At 41.5% G+C, this 18,170-nt stretch overlaps 1 protein-coding gene across 1 annotated transcript in view; it reads right to left on the bottom strand.

Moving 5' to 3' along the window:
* Positions 1 to 203: 203 nt before the first annotated feature.
* The window catches only part of GAS6 (growth arrest specific 6), a gene marked incomplete at both ends in the record, with an annotated part of 38,438 nt that continues 20,471 nt past the window's right edge, over positions 204 to 18,170 (bottom strand). Inside the window, 9 exons of the mRNA XM_080613210.1 lie at positions 204 to 355; positions 3,601 to 3,829; positions 4,540 to 4,712; positions 6,337 to 6,505; positions 8,013 to 8,177; positions 13,283 to 13,472; positions 13,870 to 13,988; positions 14,722 to 14,843; positions 15,997 to 16,122. Coding sequence (XP_080469336.1) covers positions 204 to 355; positions 3,601 to 3,829; positions 4,540 to 4,712; positions 6,337 to 6,505; positions 8,013 to 8,177; positions 13,283 to 13,472; positions 13,870 to 13,988; positions 14,722 to 14,843; positions 15,997 to 16,122 — 1,445 coding nt within the window. The remainder of the gene's footprint in view (positions 356 to 3,600; positions 3,830 to 4,539; positions 4,713 to 6,336; positions 6,506 to 8,012; positions 8,178 to 13,282; positions 13,473 to 13,869; positions 13,989 to 14,721; positions 14,844 to 15,996; positions 16,123 to 18,170) is intronic.

The following is an 18,170-nucleotide window of genomic DNA, read 5'->3' as shown; positions in this document are numbered from 1 at the left end:
CAAATATATTACAACCTTTAAACCTCAAAGCAAAGGAGTATTTCAATAATCAATCTGACGTAAGGATCAGTAGCTCCTACATAACTTCAGTGTTTAAGAGAAACTATACACGCAGTGCGGTAGGTCAGAATAATTTATATCTTTAAAAAAAAAGAAAAGCATTGAAAGTTTCTGAATATAAAACTTTCGCATTGTAGTGGTTCCTACTGACCCGCCTCGACTGGAGGACAGGAATGTGAGGTGATGTCACTGTGCTTGTAGAGAGCCTCGTCTAAGTCCAGTGCCTTGTTGCTCAGCTTGACGGTCATGCAGCCGTGGTAGGATGCGGTGACCGGAGTGGAAGTGACAGGAACATCTGTGTGAAAGGGAAGACACACATCTCTGATGGCTGCTTTTGAATAAATACCTGCCCTACCTATGCTCAGATGACTGTCACTTGAATGGTTTCAAGCTTTCTTCCACCCTAGGATTCTACCTCCCCCCCATCCCTCTCACTAAAAGGCAAGAGCACATTACCAGACATGTGGAAATATTATCTGCTGTTGTGCTCAAAAGCCCTTCTCCCAGGCTGAAGGCTTCCTCAGCTGCTCTGTGTCTCTGTAAGGCCTCTAGTCCTGATAAAACTATGTGCTGCACTGCAGCAAGGCTTCACTTCTGTTGCACACTGTGTTCACGATGCTTTCTGTCTCGATGTTTCTCCCCCCTCCTTTTCTTTGTCATCAGTGCAGTTGTTATACCTTCCCTTAACCCTCTCTCTATCTCTCCAAAATACCTGCCAAAAAAATTATTGGAAGAACTTCATGACAGGAAGGCTTTTCCTATACACAGCCTCTACCACTCACCAGACTCATCTTTACTGTGATTATGCTATGTATCAGCACAAGGAGGTTGCTGGCATTCATCAGAAAGGTGCTGGAATACATCAGTTGAGTTGGTAAGACTAATGAGACTAATTTTTCCTAAGGAGATCCACTAGTGACATACTTTTAATCAGTTTACCAAAGGCAGAAAAACAAATAGGAAGGAAGACATTAAATACAATCCAACAGACTAGAGGAAATTAGTAAATCTTATTACCAACTCCTGTAATGTCATATTCACATTGAATTTAAAGAAACAAAAAACCCCACACAGTCATATAGTAACACGAAAATTTACACAAACTGTGTCCTCTACCCTTCCCCAAAGGTTATTGGTTTATCTACAACCCAAACCCGACCCAATAAAGATCACTGTGCAATGGAAACCAATGAATGTCTCAAAGATTATTTAACTTCACAGTGATGCAGGTAGCTAAGTAAACCCCTTATCTTTACCCTGAAGCAAGGACAACTGGAACAATAGATTGTCCTATTGACCTGAGATTATGTGCAATTTAAAGGGCTCTGCCGCGAGACACGCAGGGCCAAGTTTGAAGCTGATGTGATCAAACACAGCTCAGGCAGACCCTAGGACTGAGTGAGAGAAAGAAATTTGCATGGGATCCATAAGCCACAAATACTACACGTTCCACTTGATGGCTGAAAAGTACCATTGCTTGGTAGCTGCTTAAACTAATCATTTCAGCCATTTCTTATTCCTCCCCTTTTACCAAATTTCATCTGTGAAGTCTGCTTAAGAGAAGGGGACATCTCTGTTGGAGTACTCACATGAATGCAAACTGAATTTTGGCTCAGAAGAAGTTGAAGTGTTGGCTTGAACACTCATCTAAGGAATCATGCAGATTGCTGTTACATGTGTGGGCTTTCAGAAGGATATGTAAGGTACTACCAAAAATAATTAAAAAAAAAAAAAAGACTCAGAAGTCCTTTTTACAGGCTCCTTCCCCCAGTGGTATAAATATTACCTGGAAAAACACCTATGCATCACATTAATTATGTAATTTAGGATTTACCAGAACTGAAAATACCACAGAAAAGGTAATAAATGCCCGTACGTTCCCTCTTATCTCTTAAAACTCTAAATAATTTCTTCTACATCTGCAATATTACCTGTACTTAAAATGGGACACAGTCTATCTTTCTTTATTTGTGGCAAATGGAATAAAGACATAAAGTGTGACCACTGTAGTTTATTTTGCCACAGGGTACAGAAGCAGGAAAAAGCCAAAACGGACTTAATGTTTTCAAAATGTCAGTAAGCCAAACTCACTTAGATTTGACCATTTGGTATAGTTATTTAACCCAGAGCAATGAATCCAACCAAAGTGCTGAAATATTTATTCGTTTGGCAAATTACAAGGTTTCTTGATGCAAATGCTGGGTTCCTCTCAATGACAAAAGCAGACCACAGGCAGAAATCCGTTGCTGAGCAGAACAGTTTGAAACGGGGCAGTAGCTAAGCCTGCAGAAGTCAGCTATGATATCTTGCACCTAGTTTTGGCTAATCAAAACCTGTGCTTCACCCAGTATGGTTAGACTGAGCCAACCACAGAGAACTTGGAACAGTGATAGAGTGGGATTGTCTTCTGAGCTGTGAAACTCTCTGCTCTGCACATGAGAGCTATTTGAAAGCAAGGAGGTGACCTCTCTTGCTTGTGCAATGGCCAGCTCAGACAATTCAATCTGACATAGGAAAATGCCACATTTGGGGATTCAGCCTTGTTCCTGCCAGTGTGTGAACATCCCAGAGTGTGTGGCCTCCCCCTTTTAGCTGTGACTAGATGCCACTTACATTATTGGCATGAATGCTCTGTAAACTCTTGTTCATGGTGGGAACAGTCACACCATGTGTCGAAGCACACATGGCACCTCAGCCACCCTGTTCCAGCCTGACTGCTTCAGTGCCTACCAAGACACTGCTGCCTCTCCCTTGCTTGGGCAAGTAAGGGCAAGATTTTGCTTAGCTGCTTTGAACAAAATAGGATGTACTGCTGTTCATCAGAGACACAAGTGTTTCCATAATTGCATTTCTCAGCAGCAGGGACTGATAAACCAGTACAGCCGGAAGAAACAGCAAGCCCTTACACTTTGCCAAAATTCATGATTCAGATGAAAGTTTGATCTTCCAGCTTTAGAACAGAAGAGCAAACCAACCTCTCACAAGAAGCCCTGTTGCTGCTGAAAAGCCAGCAAAGCTATAAATGGTGGTAGCCCTTTGGTTGTGGCTGTACATACCCTCTCATGAGAGGAAATCTGTTAACTGTGCAGTGCTGTGATCAGTTCAAACAGAACATCAGCCACGGAGAATCACCACACTGGGCTTCCCCAGTTTCACTCAAAACAATGTGAGGTCCTAGTACTCCCCACAGGGAGCACTCACACATGTTCATTACATTATTGAAGCAGTGCAAGAGCCTGTGATCTAGCTCCTATGAGTTTTATCAGGTTTAGGATAATGAACCTGCTTACAACTATTCCTCTTTCTGTTTTGGCTCCAGCTGTCCACAGAAGGACATCCCTCATTCAAGGAAAAAAGATAATTGCCAAGTGCACCCTCACATCTCTTAAGAACACATGCCTGAATTGCAGACAAAGCCTGCTCAAGCAGAAACAGAGAAGGAGGCTCCCAGCTTGAATGAATTGAGACAGTTGTTCTGACTGCCGGCTCAGCAAGGTGGGTTGGGAGTTTGTAGTCCATGCTACAGAACTGGATGCTCACCTGGCAATCCTCCCAAGTATGTCTTCACTGTTGATTGCAAAGAGTTCTCCAAGATGGATAGACTGTCCTCTAATTCAGAGATGTTTAGTTCACCCTCTCCTGCTATCCCATCTACCCACAGGGATAAGTGATCTTTCATGATGAAGATGTCCACAGAGTGTTCCTTCTTATCACAAAGATTTATTGCCAGTCTGGACACAACTGTATTCTCCAAGGCCACAATGATATACTGGAGAGCAGGGAAAAGAAGAAAAAAGCAGTGAGCAGAAATATACCTAGCCATGCATATCCAAGACCAGGATGGCCCCGCTGTGGCCTTGTTTACAAAGATTTTGCAGAGCCACTAGAGAATTAATCTTATTAATATTGCTGATTGTGTTCTGAACTCATTCGTATAGATGAAAAAAACCAATGTTCCAGTGGGACTGTTAAGACAAAACCAACTGTCTTCTCAGAAAGAATTCTTAGTGAGTCTTACAAGTTGTTATATTGCACTGGAACCAAATACACTAGAGCTACTGTACTACAAATGAAAAGTTGGCTCATGGGTTTTCGTGAACTCATTTCTGGTTTATACTTGTCTAATGCCAGAATCTAGCCCTTTATTGTGAATACCATTAAATCAGTAGCTTTAGGACTCCATCATAACTGGCCTGTCACAGCACCTGGAGTGACACCTAAAGCCTGTCTCTTGGAAATTTTGGGACTGTTACTGATTTTGGAGCTCTGGATGAGTTCCAGAGAATGGAATTTCTATGCTTACAGCATTAAACAGCTCTGTGACCAGAAAAACGTAACAAAATATGCCTGCATTCAAGAGACCAGTTCCACCCAAGAGACCTAGACCACATTTGCAGCTGACAACTGTTTTTTGAAAATGACTTTCGATTCCCAGGATGCAACAAGGAACCCTCTCTAGAAAAATGCTTACGTCTGTACCTGTTGTTTCAGTTTCTTTGTGGAGTGATAGTCAACCAAAGACAGCGATAAAGGGACAGATGCGTCTTCGGTAACAAGAGCGAACAGCACACCGGTATCTGTTGCTGGTTGAATCACAGCATTTACTTCTATTTCCCAACTTGTCTTGGTTTCATTTCCTGAAATAGGTTGCACTGCAGAAAAAGAAATGTGTAGCATGACAAACACAGGACAAACAAGTCAAATGGGTAGAATGTGCAGTTTCTGCTTGGAGAGGAGGATAGATGGATGAGCATATGGAGGGATGGCCACATTTATTTTACTTAAAAAAAAAGTAAATAAAAAAATTCCAAAGCGCCTGAACATAAAATCAGAGAAGAAAATGACATCGGTTTCCTCTTGTTATGTTCTGCATTTTGCTGCCTTTCAGAATGTCAAAAGACAAGGTTAAGCTTTTTTAATACAAGAGATTCAAAATCCCATGGCTGTCAGTCCAACAAGTTCAAACATATGCTCAAAGATGGGGCACGCAATTTTTTTAATTGTTCTTGACTGTCCAAATATCATTGAGGGATCTAAGTACAAATCTGACACAGAGGAAACAAAGTGAAAAAGGGTATAGGCCCACTACGCTGATTACGTACCTAATCAATTCCTGATAACAAACCCCTCAGAAGCTAAACATGGGATGTTTTATCTCATCCGGCTGAATTCTGAATCAAACTCTCTGGCATCCTTCTTGCTGCCGCAGTGCCCTTGTAATTTAAAAGGTGATGCTCACTACAAAGAAAGAGTTCAATTCTGCTTCTGCAACCTCCCTTCATTTGAGTATTAGCTTTGCTCATTCACCACATCTTGAAATACAAAACAGTAAGTTCTTTATAAAGCTTACCATTACAAAGCCCCAAATAGAGGATCGTGTTTGTAGAAACAAAAATATGAAAATGCAGGTGCTGAGGACTCATTTCTGCTGAGTGTTGCCATCTGCGCTTTAGATGCTGCCTTGTCTTTACTTTGTAGCTTTTGAATCCATGTGTTAAATGAGATGACAAACACCCGATACTCCCTAATTTACAATGGCACAGCAGAAAAATCCACATAATGATGCACAGAAGGCTTCTGCATGGAGAATTTACATGCCAAACTAAAATAGATGGTTGGAATTTGTATGGGTTTCAAAACACTGACAGCTGATTGCACATATAAATAAACAGAATAATCTAGAACAAAGAAAACGTGCCTTTCTGAGTGCTTTCTGAGTACGGCCAAGTTTGGTTTGAAACTTCCTATTACTATATCTAGGCCAATTTTACTCAGCTTGTATCAGAGATATGCTTAGTATTTGTCCCAGGTGTAAATAATACCACCCAATGATTAAAAGTGAATCCAATCTTAGACATTTTGCTACAGGCACTGATGATTTTCTGTCCATCAGAAATTCAAGATACAGCTTGCAGCCCTCCCTATTTAGCAGAAAATAGTGAATAGGGCTGGAACCACCTGAACTGCTGACAGAGATGCAAGGCCCCTAATGTTAAAGATGAGCTGGAACCAGCCTGGATATGAAATGCATTACTGGAGCTACACAGAGAGAACCTAATCCATGCTAGGCATATTTGTACTGGCTCTAGCCATCATTCATAGGTCGTCCTTTGTTGTGAATCACAAGTTTAGCTATTACTCTCCATCCACAGCTGCCAGTCTTTTCTGCATTGATCAACACTGAGTCTGGCATACATGTAAGTTTTAAACTACTTATTAACCAAGTGTGGTTAATGGCAGAACAATAGGTCAGAAATAAAAATATAACGTACTTACTGTAAGTAATATTAAACACAGCAAAACCTCGGCCAGGATAGAAAGACCCTCGTCCTGCTACAGAAAAGCACTGCATCTTTTCATTCATCTTTATGGTCTCTAGGATAGTGAAGTCCTCCCCATTCAGCCAGTTCCATGCCTGCATGCAACCATCCAGCCGAGGGTTTATCTAGGAAGACAAAGCAGTATACCATACCTCAAACTACTGTTCAGTGAAGAATAAGTGATTTTGGGTGCAGAAGAATACTGAACAGGAGAAATCATTTTGATGTGTTATGCTCATGCATAATAATTGGAGGCAACCCCAATCCTGCAAACCCAAGCAAGTGGTCAGCATTTCCCAGGAAACTCCCCTGAGCTCAGCTTGTCTCCACTGGTCAGATGGGCACTAGCTAATGCAGGTGCTGATTTCATTGTATTGGTTCTGCTAGCTCCTCTATGCCATGCACATCATTAGGGTGATTTACTTCTAAAACTCCGTGGCCAAAGCTATGTAACTCCTGTAATTCTGCATTGCGAATGCTGGAGGCTAACTTGAAGTTAAAAAACCCAGTCCTTTGTGTCACTGCAAACAGCCTTCATGACATGCAAGATGTTGGACCTGATTATGGCAGAAGTTGTTGGGTTCTGGCTTAAGGGAGGGGTGCCTGAACCACAAGACATGCACATCACTCTGTACACACTTTTGTTCCTTGCAGCTTCTAGTTATGTTATCCTGTACCAAATGCCAGCATTAAAATGTCAGACAGTATGTAAAGAGAAGGCTCCTTGCAAAGCATCTAAATCAGGACCATTACTGCCAATTAACTGAACCAGAGATAGAATTCAGTGCATGAGCCAGGATTAAAAACCTCAGGAGTTTTTGGCTCTCAATCCCATATGCAGACCACACCCCAAGTTTAATGTTTCAGACAAGCAGTGGCCCTGAATGACTTCTTGCGAGGAACAGGAGCCTTCCTCAGCTGCTACATTCCCAGTCACAGAGCCGCAAGCTTGTCACCTCATTTAGAAATAACGAGATGCCAATTTGGGTTTCAAAGTGCCAACTCTGTGTGTGGTGGACATTCAAAACAGCCTGAGCAGCAGCTATTTCAGAAACACAGCAATCATCCAATCTCACCCAGAGAGTGCCTTAGCTTTTATTCATATGCCCTGTCTACTTGAATTAGGAGGAAATAAAAAAAAACAGGCTTCTGTTTCTCCTTGGGTCTTACTAAACTGAAACAGCAAATGCAAGCAGCAAACCTGCGATACAATATATATGAAGCACAAACATTGATCACAACACAGACAGTGCTCCAGCACTGTTTCCAGACTTCGTGGGTACAGTGGTACCCTCACACAGCTGTGTGTCCACTGACCACCCCAGCGCCACTCAGGGTCTCCAAGCCAGCATGACCACTGGCAATTTTGTCATGTGCTCCAGTTTTGTACGTCCTAATTCTGCAGGCAAAGGGTGAGACACCTCACCCAAACTTAGCAATCAAAAAACAGGAGTCTCACCTTTGCTACTGCCTTAGGCTCCCTCTATAGTCAATGGAGACAAAGTTGTATCCAGAAGGTGATAATTCCACCTGTTTCAGGGCAGGCTGAACTGCTCTCAGAAAGGACCTACATTACCCCAAGAGAAGACGAAATCAAGCCCTTCAGGCATGCAAAACAAGTGCTACACTTACCGGTAGAATAAGGTCTTTTGTTTTGAAAGGAATGCCTCCTACTGTCAAATTCAGCTGATACAGCCCTTTTTCTAGAGTAAACAGATCCCCTGAGACAGCTATTTTCATAACTGCATCCCTGTTGACCTTTATAACCAAACTTCTTTCAAGTTCTTCAACAGAGATCTGAAAAAATAAAATTGCAAATAGAATAATTCAGTATAAAAAGAACTTAGTATCTGCAGCCTCAACTAAAGGACAGACACCACCAATGAAATCTTCACGATGGAGAAATATTTTCTGTCCCCAAGCCTCTTTGTCTACCTTTTAAGTTACATCCCATGTTGATATGTAAATCTTTACTCTAGAAAGCAACCTGGGGTTGCTGTAATGGTGAAAACAGCCCAGATACTTCAAAACAGCCACACAAAAATATGATAGGATTAACTACATGACATTTGGAGGTTGCTTTACACAAAATGTAAATGCAAGAAAGAGTTATTAATGAGAATTTTCCTATTGCAAATGCAAGTGAAAGGAAAAGCTGGAAAGACAGATATCTTTTATTGGACCAGTGAAGAGAATGCAGAAGCCTTCCGGCCACAGTCTTTGAATATTAACCTCTGAAAAAAGAATGACAGAAGATGTCATTTTTGAGAGGGTAATAAAAATGTGTAATAGGCAATAATTTTTCTCTCAAAAGGTCACTGTAACTTTTAGTTCCATGTCTGTAAGAGCTACTTCCAGGAAGATCCCATCACCACTGAAATTTCAAAAAAGAAAAAAAATCATCATTTTAATTATGACCAGGCAGCACAGAGAAGTACTATAAGGCAGCCAGCTCTGCAATGGGGGAGGAGGTGGAGCCCAAAGCTGACATACAGCAAGCTGCTGAACAGCAGCATGGCTTCTCCTGCCTTGGGACCTGGGTCCTGCTACTGACAGGGTGTTCTGTGGCTCTAGAAGAAGACAACTCCTTTCTTCCTGTAAAGGAGAAGAAAGGAGTGCATCTCTGCTATAACATAATCTTCAGCACAGCACTCCCTCCCACCTACTCACTCTTCACCTGTACAGCTCTGTTCCCTGGGACACCCAGATGCTGCCTCCATCAGTGAGCCACTGTATGGAACCAAGTATCTACCTGAGTGGCTGTTTAGATTTGTTCTTCCCTCTCTCTGCTAATAGGCCATGTCATGAGCATGCCTTTCTCTTTGCATTTTGAGAGCAGCTCTCCCCAAACTGTTTCTATCAATCAGCCAAGCTGAGCTCTCACTCTGCGGCTGTAACAAAGGACGGCAGGGTTGAGCAGGTTTATACCTGGACACTCTGTCTGGATTGCAGTCTTCAATAATGAAGATTAAGTGAATTTGATAGTTGAAAAGATTATTCAAACTGTCAAATATTTTCTTCTCCTGTGGATTCGAGTACCGTCTGGTTTACATTGCCAAAATGCTGTTTACACGTGGCGTATTGCTCTCTGCTGTATCCTACAGCACATGAATTTACTTGTCTGAAGCTTGCTTGTTTTGAGTGGCAACTACACCTCCTGACTGCATTCCATGGAGTCACACAGGTCAGTCTCAAACAGGCTTTTTTGGGCATTGGCAGGGTGTAATGTTCCAGTGGGTGGGAACAGAAGACCACAGGTCCTGGCAGCCACAGCCCAGCTAGCTTATCTACACTGGCTATTTCACTTGGATGTCTCTCACTGGTGGCACTGTCATCACTGCCCAAATGCACTGGGGTATGGAGTGCCACAAGGAGCTGGTGCAGACATCTCCCTGCTCCTAGCACAGATCTTGGGCAGCAGTGGAGCAAACAGGAATGGGGAAAAGCAGGCTGCAGCAATGCCCATACTGTGCTTGTCTGTGGAGAAATCCTGCAACTTTCAGGGCCACCAAAATTCAGGGCCCTCTACAATTTTATTAGATTGCATAGAAAGTAGTAACATGGAAATTGTAACAAATTAGGCCAAGTTCTTAGCTGCTTCTGATCATTAATATAAACAAACCCAAAACAGTGGAAACTTCCATAGGAAAAGGAGTTAAGCCCTATGGAAACTCTTAACTCATTTCAGTTTAGGAAACTGCATTCTGTCTGCTTCACACCGCCCTCTGGCAGTTTCAGCTTGGGTTCCTTATATTAAATTATATTTAATTGCTGGTGCACCACCATCACCTACAAACCAAAAGGGGACGCAATTCGGTAGTTAGCAGATTGCTCCAATTCCCTCCTTTTGTTGTAAGGAGAAGCCTGCCACAGTGTGCTTGGGGAAATTCATGCAAGTTCTTGTAGCTAAGAGTTCCCATATGGTTAGCCATAAGGGCAGTCAGCTTTGTCTTTTGGGTTCATGCCCTGAATAACTCATAGCACACAGCCAGCCTGTCTGTTCCTTGCTGAGAGGCAAGTGGGAAGCACTGAAAAAGGATGGGACTACCGGCAGCCACAGGGTTAATGCCAAATATGAATCTGCTGCTGATTGCTTAACCTTCAATTCTGACATTTAACAGTGCAGGTAAGTTACTATTTTTGCTAACCATACTGTCCTCAGAGCAGTACTAAACTAACCATTGAAAATAAGACAAAATGATGATTTTTTTGGAAATACAAAACAAACAGAAGGCCAACGCTGCATTCTCTGCAGTCATGAGTTCATATGTACCACTTCACCCAGATGGATTACACAAGGATAACTACATTAGAAGTTTTTCCCAAGGCTTGCTTGTTTCTGTTTTCAGTGCTGGGAATGATCATTTTAAAATAGATTAGGAAGGATCAACATCAGAGAGAATACCAAGGTAGAAATATTAGCCTCAAGTTTTGCAAATCCCTCCATCTTTCTATAAAAGTATGCAACTTTTGCTCAAGAGACCGAAAAATGTACACTGCTGGTGTTTTTTCTCATGTTTTGCTTTTAGATAGCTATTGTTTCTTCATATGCTGAAAGTTAAATAGTAAAATTACTATTTCTCACAACTGTTACAAAGTTGTCCCAAGTATCCAAACTCCATTGTTCCGTGTCTAATCAAAACTAAGTACTTAATCCTGTGCATACTGAAGTCCAGACTAGAATTCACAAACTGCATTTGAGTCTGGACTGTGACCTCTAAAGGTTCTTGGGGTTGTGCTTCATGGAAGGTGAGGCTGAAAAGTACACACAAGTCCATACTGAAAATGAAATGTATGGCTACACGTTTTAGGAAAGGAGACTGGTAAAGAGAGCAACCCCTCCCCACAGGATATCCCAAATTAAAAGCCATGCTGGACAGAGGAAAAAGGAAAAATGAGGGAGGTGACAAAATGGAGACATAGGTGGATCGCTCAGCCACATAGATTAAACGGCATTTAGAGACAGGGGTGACACTGGATGTTAAGCAGAAGGAAACAAAGTACCTGCAGGACAGAGTCAAGGGATAAGAAACTAGAACAGAGAAAGGAGAAATCACCCCAGCAAGAGAGAAAGCACCCCAGCAACGCAAGCAGCATCCCAAGTCTCTGAGGTGAGTCAACCATGAAGTCAAGAGATTAAAGATTCCTTCTGCCTGCTGCATTCCTCTGTAGGTAAATCCTTCTGCCTTTGGCCAGTATCAGACACAGCATTAACCCAGAGTGCGCTGCTGCAGCAACTCAGCCAGGCAATTTCTTGGTTATGATAGTACGTAGGGATAAAAGCCCTGATACTGATGGCTGACAGGAGACCAATAATTCTTACCTAAAAATTATACTTACTTTTATTATACTGCCATCTCTCCCTGCAGAAAGCAAGCACAGCCTTTGTTTACCCCATTACTCCTATGTGTTTGAACGTTTTTTGTATTGCTTGATTAAAAAAAAATACATTTCAGCTGTCTCCTCAAAACTAACATTGGAAAGTTTGTAATTACTTCATAATGAGGTCTGGCACTTAGCAAGTATGTTATGCTCCCATGTTAAATGGTTTACCTTGGTAACGACTGTTTTTTGTGACTCCCAAGTCACCCCAGTGTCATCAATGCTGCTTCACAATTTTCGTCTCCATCCTGTCTGTGCAGGCAATCAGAATTGCCATATTTCAAATTAGCAGAACAAATCTTACAACAGATTTAGTAAGAAGTGGCTTGAGGCTATTCCTACCTGTAAAGACCCAGCATGTCATACATTTTATCTACAGCTTTGCTGAACCTTTATAGCTCTCCATTTGGAATCCAAATTTGTTTCACTGACAGCAAAGGAACTGAATAAAACATCACCTCATTTGCTGAAAACATTACCAAATGTCGGTAGTTGACAGTGAATTCGCTCAAGGAATTCTTTACTTATTCATTAGAAACAAAATTTTCCCACCTTGCTCTTTTCCTTAATGCATAATTCTGATTTTTTTTATACTTTTTTTTTTTTTTACACAGAAAATTCTTCAGTTACCAGTGTCTGTATTTGTCTCTCATGTGAGTTCACTCAGAATTTCCTACCCATTCCCCAGGACACACATCAGTTTAAAAGTCAAAAGATCTAATCTAATTAAGTAAAACAAAGAAAAGAAAAGGAAAAGGCAGAACTGAAGAGACATATATAAATTGCTAATCTACCGTAGCTCATACTACAGGATGCTTTTCATGATCCTGTCACAAATGGTAGCACCCATGATGCTTCCAGAATCACCAGGAAATGTTCTGTGGGAGTGTCAAAGAGCATGAATCCTTACAAGCTGCAAGATGCACAGCATCATGAGATTGCTGGAATTATTTTATTAATAAATAGAGAGGTTCTGATAGACCTCAGTAGATTTCCTTAGCAAGGGAAATAGTCTATTGTGTATGTAAACAAGCCATAAGACTTTAAAAAAGGATAGGGTAGGTTAAGAGTCCTGCCAAGTCTGAGACCTGTGACTAAACAAACAAACAGATGAATAAACAAAAGCAACCACACATACACCAAACACCCTTTGAAAGGTCCTTAAAATAACAGCTGGAGTTCCTTCTCTCTTACTCTCTTTCAACCCTCACACACAGAGCATCTTCCCAAACTCATGTGAAGTCAGCTGAGCACTGCTGCATCCCAAAGGCACTGTGTCTGCTATGGTTGTGCAAATTAGTGATGCAATCTAGCTTATAATGCATAAAAAGTGCAATTCAATTTATTAGGAAAAATATCCCACTCTCACCTTAGAATGTATAATGTACTGGCGTGCATTGAATGGACAGGTAGGTTGGAAAAGCATCTCCTCAAGAATACACAAAGTCTAGCTGTACTTCACAGAGCCCATCGGGAACAAACCAAGAAAGGGTAAGATCTCAGCAGTGGTCTGGACTCACCGTTTGCCACATGCCATGGTTGATAACGGGTCCACTGCTGGTCACGCGGCCTATCCCGTTGTATTTCAGCTGCAGCTCTAGCCGTCCTTTGCGCAAAGCCAACACTACCCATGTGCTGTCTTGATGGCCTCCAGCAAAGAAAAGGATACCTTCAGGATCAAAGGTTCTAAAGTCGAACTCAGCCACAAGTCTGACCGCACAGGTGCCAAGAAATAAATTAGTTACGCAGCGTTCAAAAACCACAAAGTACTTTCCATACAGATAGCATCAACTCTACCAGTTATAAAGCTCTGTTAAAACACACTAGCTTTTAATGCACTCCTGAAAGACTTAAGTTGTGAAGTCAGGTTTTAAAATAGTGTCAACAATAAAGAATACATTACTATACTTCAGCAATTATCCTAGGAGCTCTGCGGTCAAGGCTGCCTTTCTCAATTACTAGTTTGGATAATGTTTTGCTTTACAGGACTCCATAATCCAAACAAATAATGATGATGACAGGACTAATTGTTACTGTAACAACTTAACTCCATTGCATGCATTAAAGCCAGATGGCACATTTGACTGTCATTCTAAATTGTCCTCACCTCGTCAGTTGTTTCCTTTTGAAGCGCAGCCTGATGACAGGAGCGCCACTGAACATCCTCCCCAGGTACATAGATTTAGCGCTTTTTCCAACAGCAAAAGGCACGCATGGTAGTATGTTCTATAATCAAAACATATTTTTGAGTTTTCTCCTCACACAGCAGAAACAGAATCACAGAATATGCCTCCTCTTATTTTCTCATGTAGTTGCTATTCACATAGTAGGTTAGGGCATTTTAATGTTTATACTCTCAAAATACAGTTGTTTTGGTACTGAGAACATTTCCTCTTTCCTTCCCTCCTCCCTCCTATCTGCCTTGGAGGAATGTTTTCCTGCTGCAAAATGAAATCATACTCATAAGGTACAGCACAAAGTTTCTACTGCAGCATCTTGCCTGCAACAAAACATACGCAAAGAACTTGCTGTTGGTTGGTTTCCGCAGAGGCAGCCTGTGCCACTAAAGCCCATCCACCCCAAATGCCTGGAGGAGGAAAACATTAAGTGCCAAGTGTTGGTCCATAACTTACACCATCCACCCTGAGACCTTCACACTGTCCTACTGGCTCTAAATCAGAAAAGCTTGTGCAGCTATAGCCAAACAGAGGGTGGCACGGCTATCACTGGCATGTTCTTTCTGGAATGGGGACAGGAGGAACCTGAGAAGAGAGACTTTCAGAAGGAAATTTCTTTTTGGGAGAACTACTGTCACCAGCTCACATGACTTTGCCAATATGATACTCTCCTGCTGGTCACTCAGCTTAGATGGCTTTGGTCCAGAGCTTCATCAGTTATTCTTAACTGCAATGTAAAATGAAGGGCTGTTCTGCAGTTACAGCAATGAAGACCAACATACCTCACAGGTATTCATGTCCTGGGAAAGTTTTACTCCCCCTCTGCCATCGCAATGACAGGTATAACTCCCTGGCAAGTTGACACAGGTCTGTTCACAGAGCTTCTCTTCACATTCATTTATATCTACACAAAACCAGCAAGAGAGGAGAAAACAGCAATTGAGTTTGTTTAAACATGAATCATCTGAGTGAAAAAAAAACATTATCAGTGCTGTTTTGTAGCACCTGTCATTTGAGCATGGCCAAGTCCTCTGTAGCCAGTACTTACTCTATGCTGTATCTTTATAGGAGGGAAGGGTTAGAATTAGCATCTGCACAAATTCATTTTCACAGACAGATTCCAGCTGCACAAACATACACAGCAAGTCAGTGGGAAGGCTGGAAGCAGAGCTCAACTCCTTGTCTGCTGGTGCAGAGCCCTGGCCTCTAACTTCTAAACAAGATCTCCTCCCTTCATGCCCTCCAGGCCCCTTCTGGTATGCCTGTGCTGACTGGTTCCTGCTCCTTCAACTCAGGTTCAACTTAAGGACCGCTTAAGGACTTACTCAGCAGCTGGATCCTCAACAAAGTAAAAGCTGAATTTCTCATTCATTATTTTCTCTCTTTTTCTTTTCTTTTCTTTTTTTTTTTTTTTGCATTTGGCTTGTTTTTATCCTCTCACAAACAAATGCAGGAAAACAAATCGTGATGGCCCACAGGGATCTCTTCAGGCAGAGATAAACACAGCCCGGCAGGGCTGAGTGGCTTGTGATTCAAGTCAATATATTAACTTAGACAAAAGGCAGGGAACAATGCTAATTTTGGAGCGCTTTCAAAACTTACTCGGTTGAGAAAGTCTGCAGGCAGCGTACCCAGCAGAACTGTGCATGGTTCCAGTGCATATTAAAGTCCTAGGTCAGTGTAATATCACAAGACAGGTTTTGAAAGAACAACAGCTACTGCTCTGTAACTTTTCTTGTCCCTACAAAGAGAGACAGCAACATGCACAGATGCTTCTGAGCTTCTACGAGATCTTGTACTTGTGATAAATTCAAGAAACTTCAGTACTCTGGCTCACACAGCTTGATTCAAGTCATCAAAGACGACTGTAAACTCAATGAACTCAAGGATGACTGCAAACTGCAAACTCACAGCTACAGAAAGGGAACAGAAGACCAATGTGTAAGCAAGATTTTTTTTATGAAAAGCTTTTACTGAAGTCTGAATTTAAATTTCTGGAGTCTTATAGCTTTGAAGCATGCAATAAATGCTAACACGGTGTTATTTCATGACCTTACCTTGACAAGTCTTTTTCACATCATCGTACTTGTAGCCTGCATCACAAAGACATTCGTATGAACTTATTAAATTTTTACAATAAGCTTCTCCACAGATGTCTGCTGATGCTGCGCATTCATCTATGTCTGCAAAACAAGCAATTAAACAACATGACTTCAGAAGAGTGTAATCACTTCATGTTCACACACTGGAGTGGGCTCAGGGTCAAGAGAGTCCTTTGTTATTTTGGTAACTAAAAGAGACTATCTTTAAGACTCTACCTTTAGGGTTAGCTAGCTGTAAGTAGTGACTTCACGCTTTCAAAACTAGTTGATCTTTTTTTCTTTAAGCCATTAACCACTACTTGAAAAATCAATGCAAAGCAAGCCAGGAGAAAAGCTGTAAAACAGAACAACTCCCACAAAACCAAAAAGCCCCACTCCATTCAGTGGGCAGAAAACAGAGATTGAAAAAGCAGCAAACAGAAAAAAAGTAGGAACTGAGGAACAGCAAGTATGCATTTTACCTAAACACAGAAGGAACATGCAGCCTGTGGAGCATCAAAGATTTCTCTTCTCCTTCCTCAGACAGGCAAACAGTAATTTTTCATGTATTCACAAAACTAAGGTCTAAATCTTCTGATCTGTAGTGGCAAAGGGGAATTGAAGCAGCCCATTTTGTCAGAGAGAACAAGTCATGATCTTAAGGTCCTTTCCAACCCTAACAGTTCTATGATTCTGTCTGAGAGATGTTGTGGGCTTTCACCATGAAGGCAGGCAGTAGGCTGGGACTGAAGGACCATAAAAACAAATAAGTGTTTTTCTAACATTTTAACTAATACCCAGCAAAATCCTGGTGTTGACAAAACATTTGCAGTGTACTGAGAGTTTAATATTTACTTTTGCTTTCTAGGACATGTTAAAACTACAATTACATGTTCCATGTGTGAGTGAACTGGCTGATGGTAGTCTATTTAGTATGCTATGTAAAGTAGTCTAAAAATCAACAGACAAAACCTAACTTTTTGGCATGTGCACATAATGACTGGAATAAATCTGAAAGAAAACTGAAATGCAATGATAAATCTCAGCTAGCATTAACCACAGCTGACAGTAACCTCACAGAGGGTCACATGTTGAAGATGCAGAATGCTTATACACTTATGTTCACAGTGCTCTAGTAGACAGTACTAATGTATTATACAAATATATATACATATAAAACCAAATGTAATTGTGAGCCCACTCTCCGTCCACCTGTCCATGCCAACTGGCACCAGAGGACAATTCAAAAGTGAGGCTGGCTCTTCTAAGTGGCTGCTCCCATTAGAAAGGAATACCATGTAATCTACAGAGTTCTCACTTTTCACAGTGGAAGTGACAGAAATAAAATAAATAAAATTTATTTATATAAAGTGACAGAAATAAAATCCTGATCTTTGTGGTTTTGCTGGCAGCATTAATGATGTTGTTCAGATCAGGTATGCAAACTGTTTACAGATGTGTCATCATATCCATCTATATAGAAGGTACATACACAGACTTGCCCGTTTCTTCATGAGATACACATACCTTTAACAGCCACCTGTGATCATTAATGAGTCTGTCTCAGCATGCAGTTTCTTAACACTTTTAAAATCTCAGTTGCTCAAGTTTTGGTTATGCAAATTCATTCTGCAGTTTCAATCAAATACTTCAGATCCTCACTTTCTGTTCTCAGCTGCTATGTAAAATAGCTGCCAACCTTCACTAGGGCCTTTCTACAGCTATTAATATTCAGTTGCAGTGAATTTACCCATCTGCACTATCTGAATTCATTAGCTGCTGCACATATCCAAATTTAGAAAGTAAAATAAGAAACACACAAAAGAAAAACAAATGGCTCATATACTACAACAGCATGAGACTGGAAAGAATCATAACAACGCATCTGGCCAGCCCTTCCCTCTCTCAATGTCAGGATATGAGGACCGATCGGCTAAACCAATTTAGCACAATCCAAGCCACAAATCCTCTGTGAATCACGCCTGTGTTATGATATTGGCAAGTAGCATGGTGTGACTGCTGACAAGCCCGGGCATGTAGCATTGGCTGGAGCACCCAGCTAAGAGGAGCTACTAGCAAGTCTGGTAGCTGGGCTAGGGGCTAGAACAGGGCTGCTCAGTGCTACTCAGCTCTTGGAAATGAGAGTCACA

The sequence above is a fragment of the Psittacula echo genome (genome assembly GCF_963264785.1).
Source record: "Psittacula echo genome assembly, chromosome: 3".
Taxonomy (NCBI): Eukaryota; Metazoa; Chordata; class Aves; order Psittaciformes; family Psittacidae; genus Psittacula; species Psittacula echo.
The sequence above is the reverse complement of the archived record's forward strand: the minus strand, read 5'-3'. Positions and strand labels throughout refer to the sequence as shown.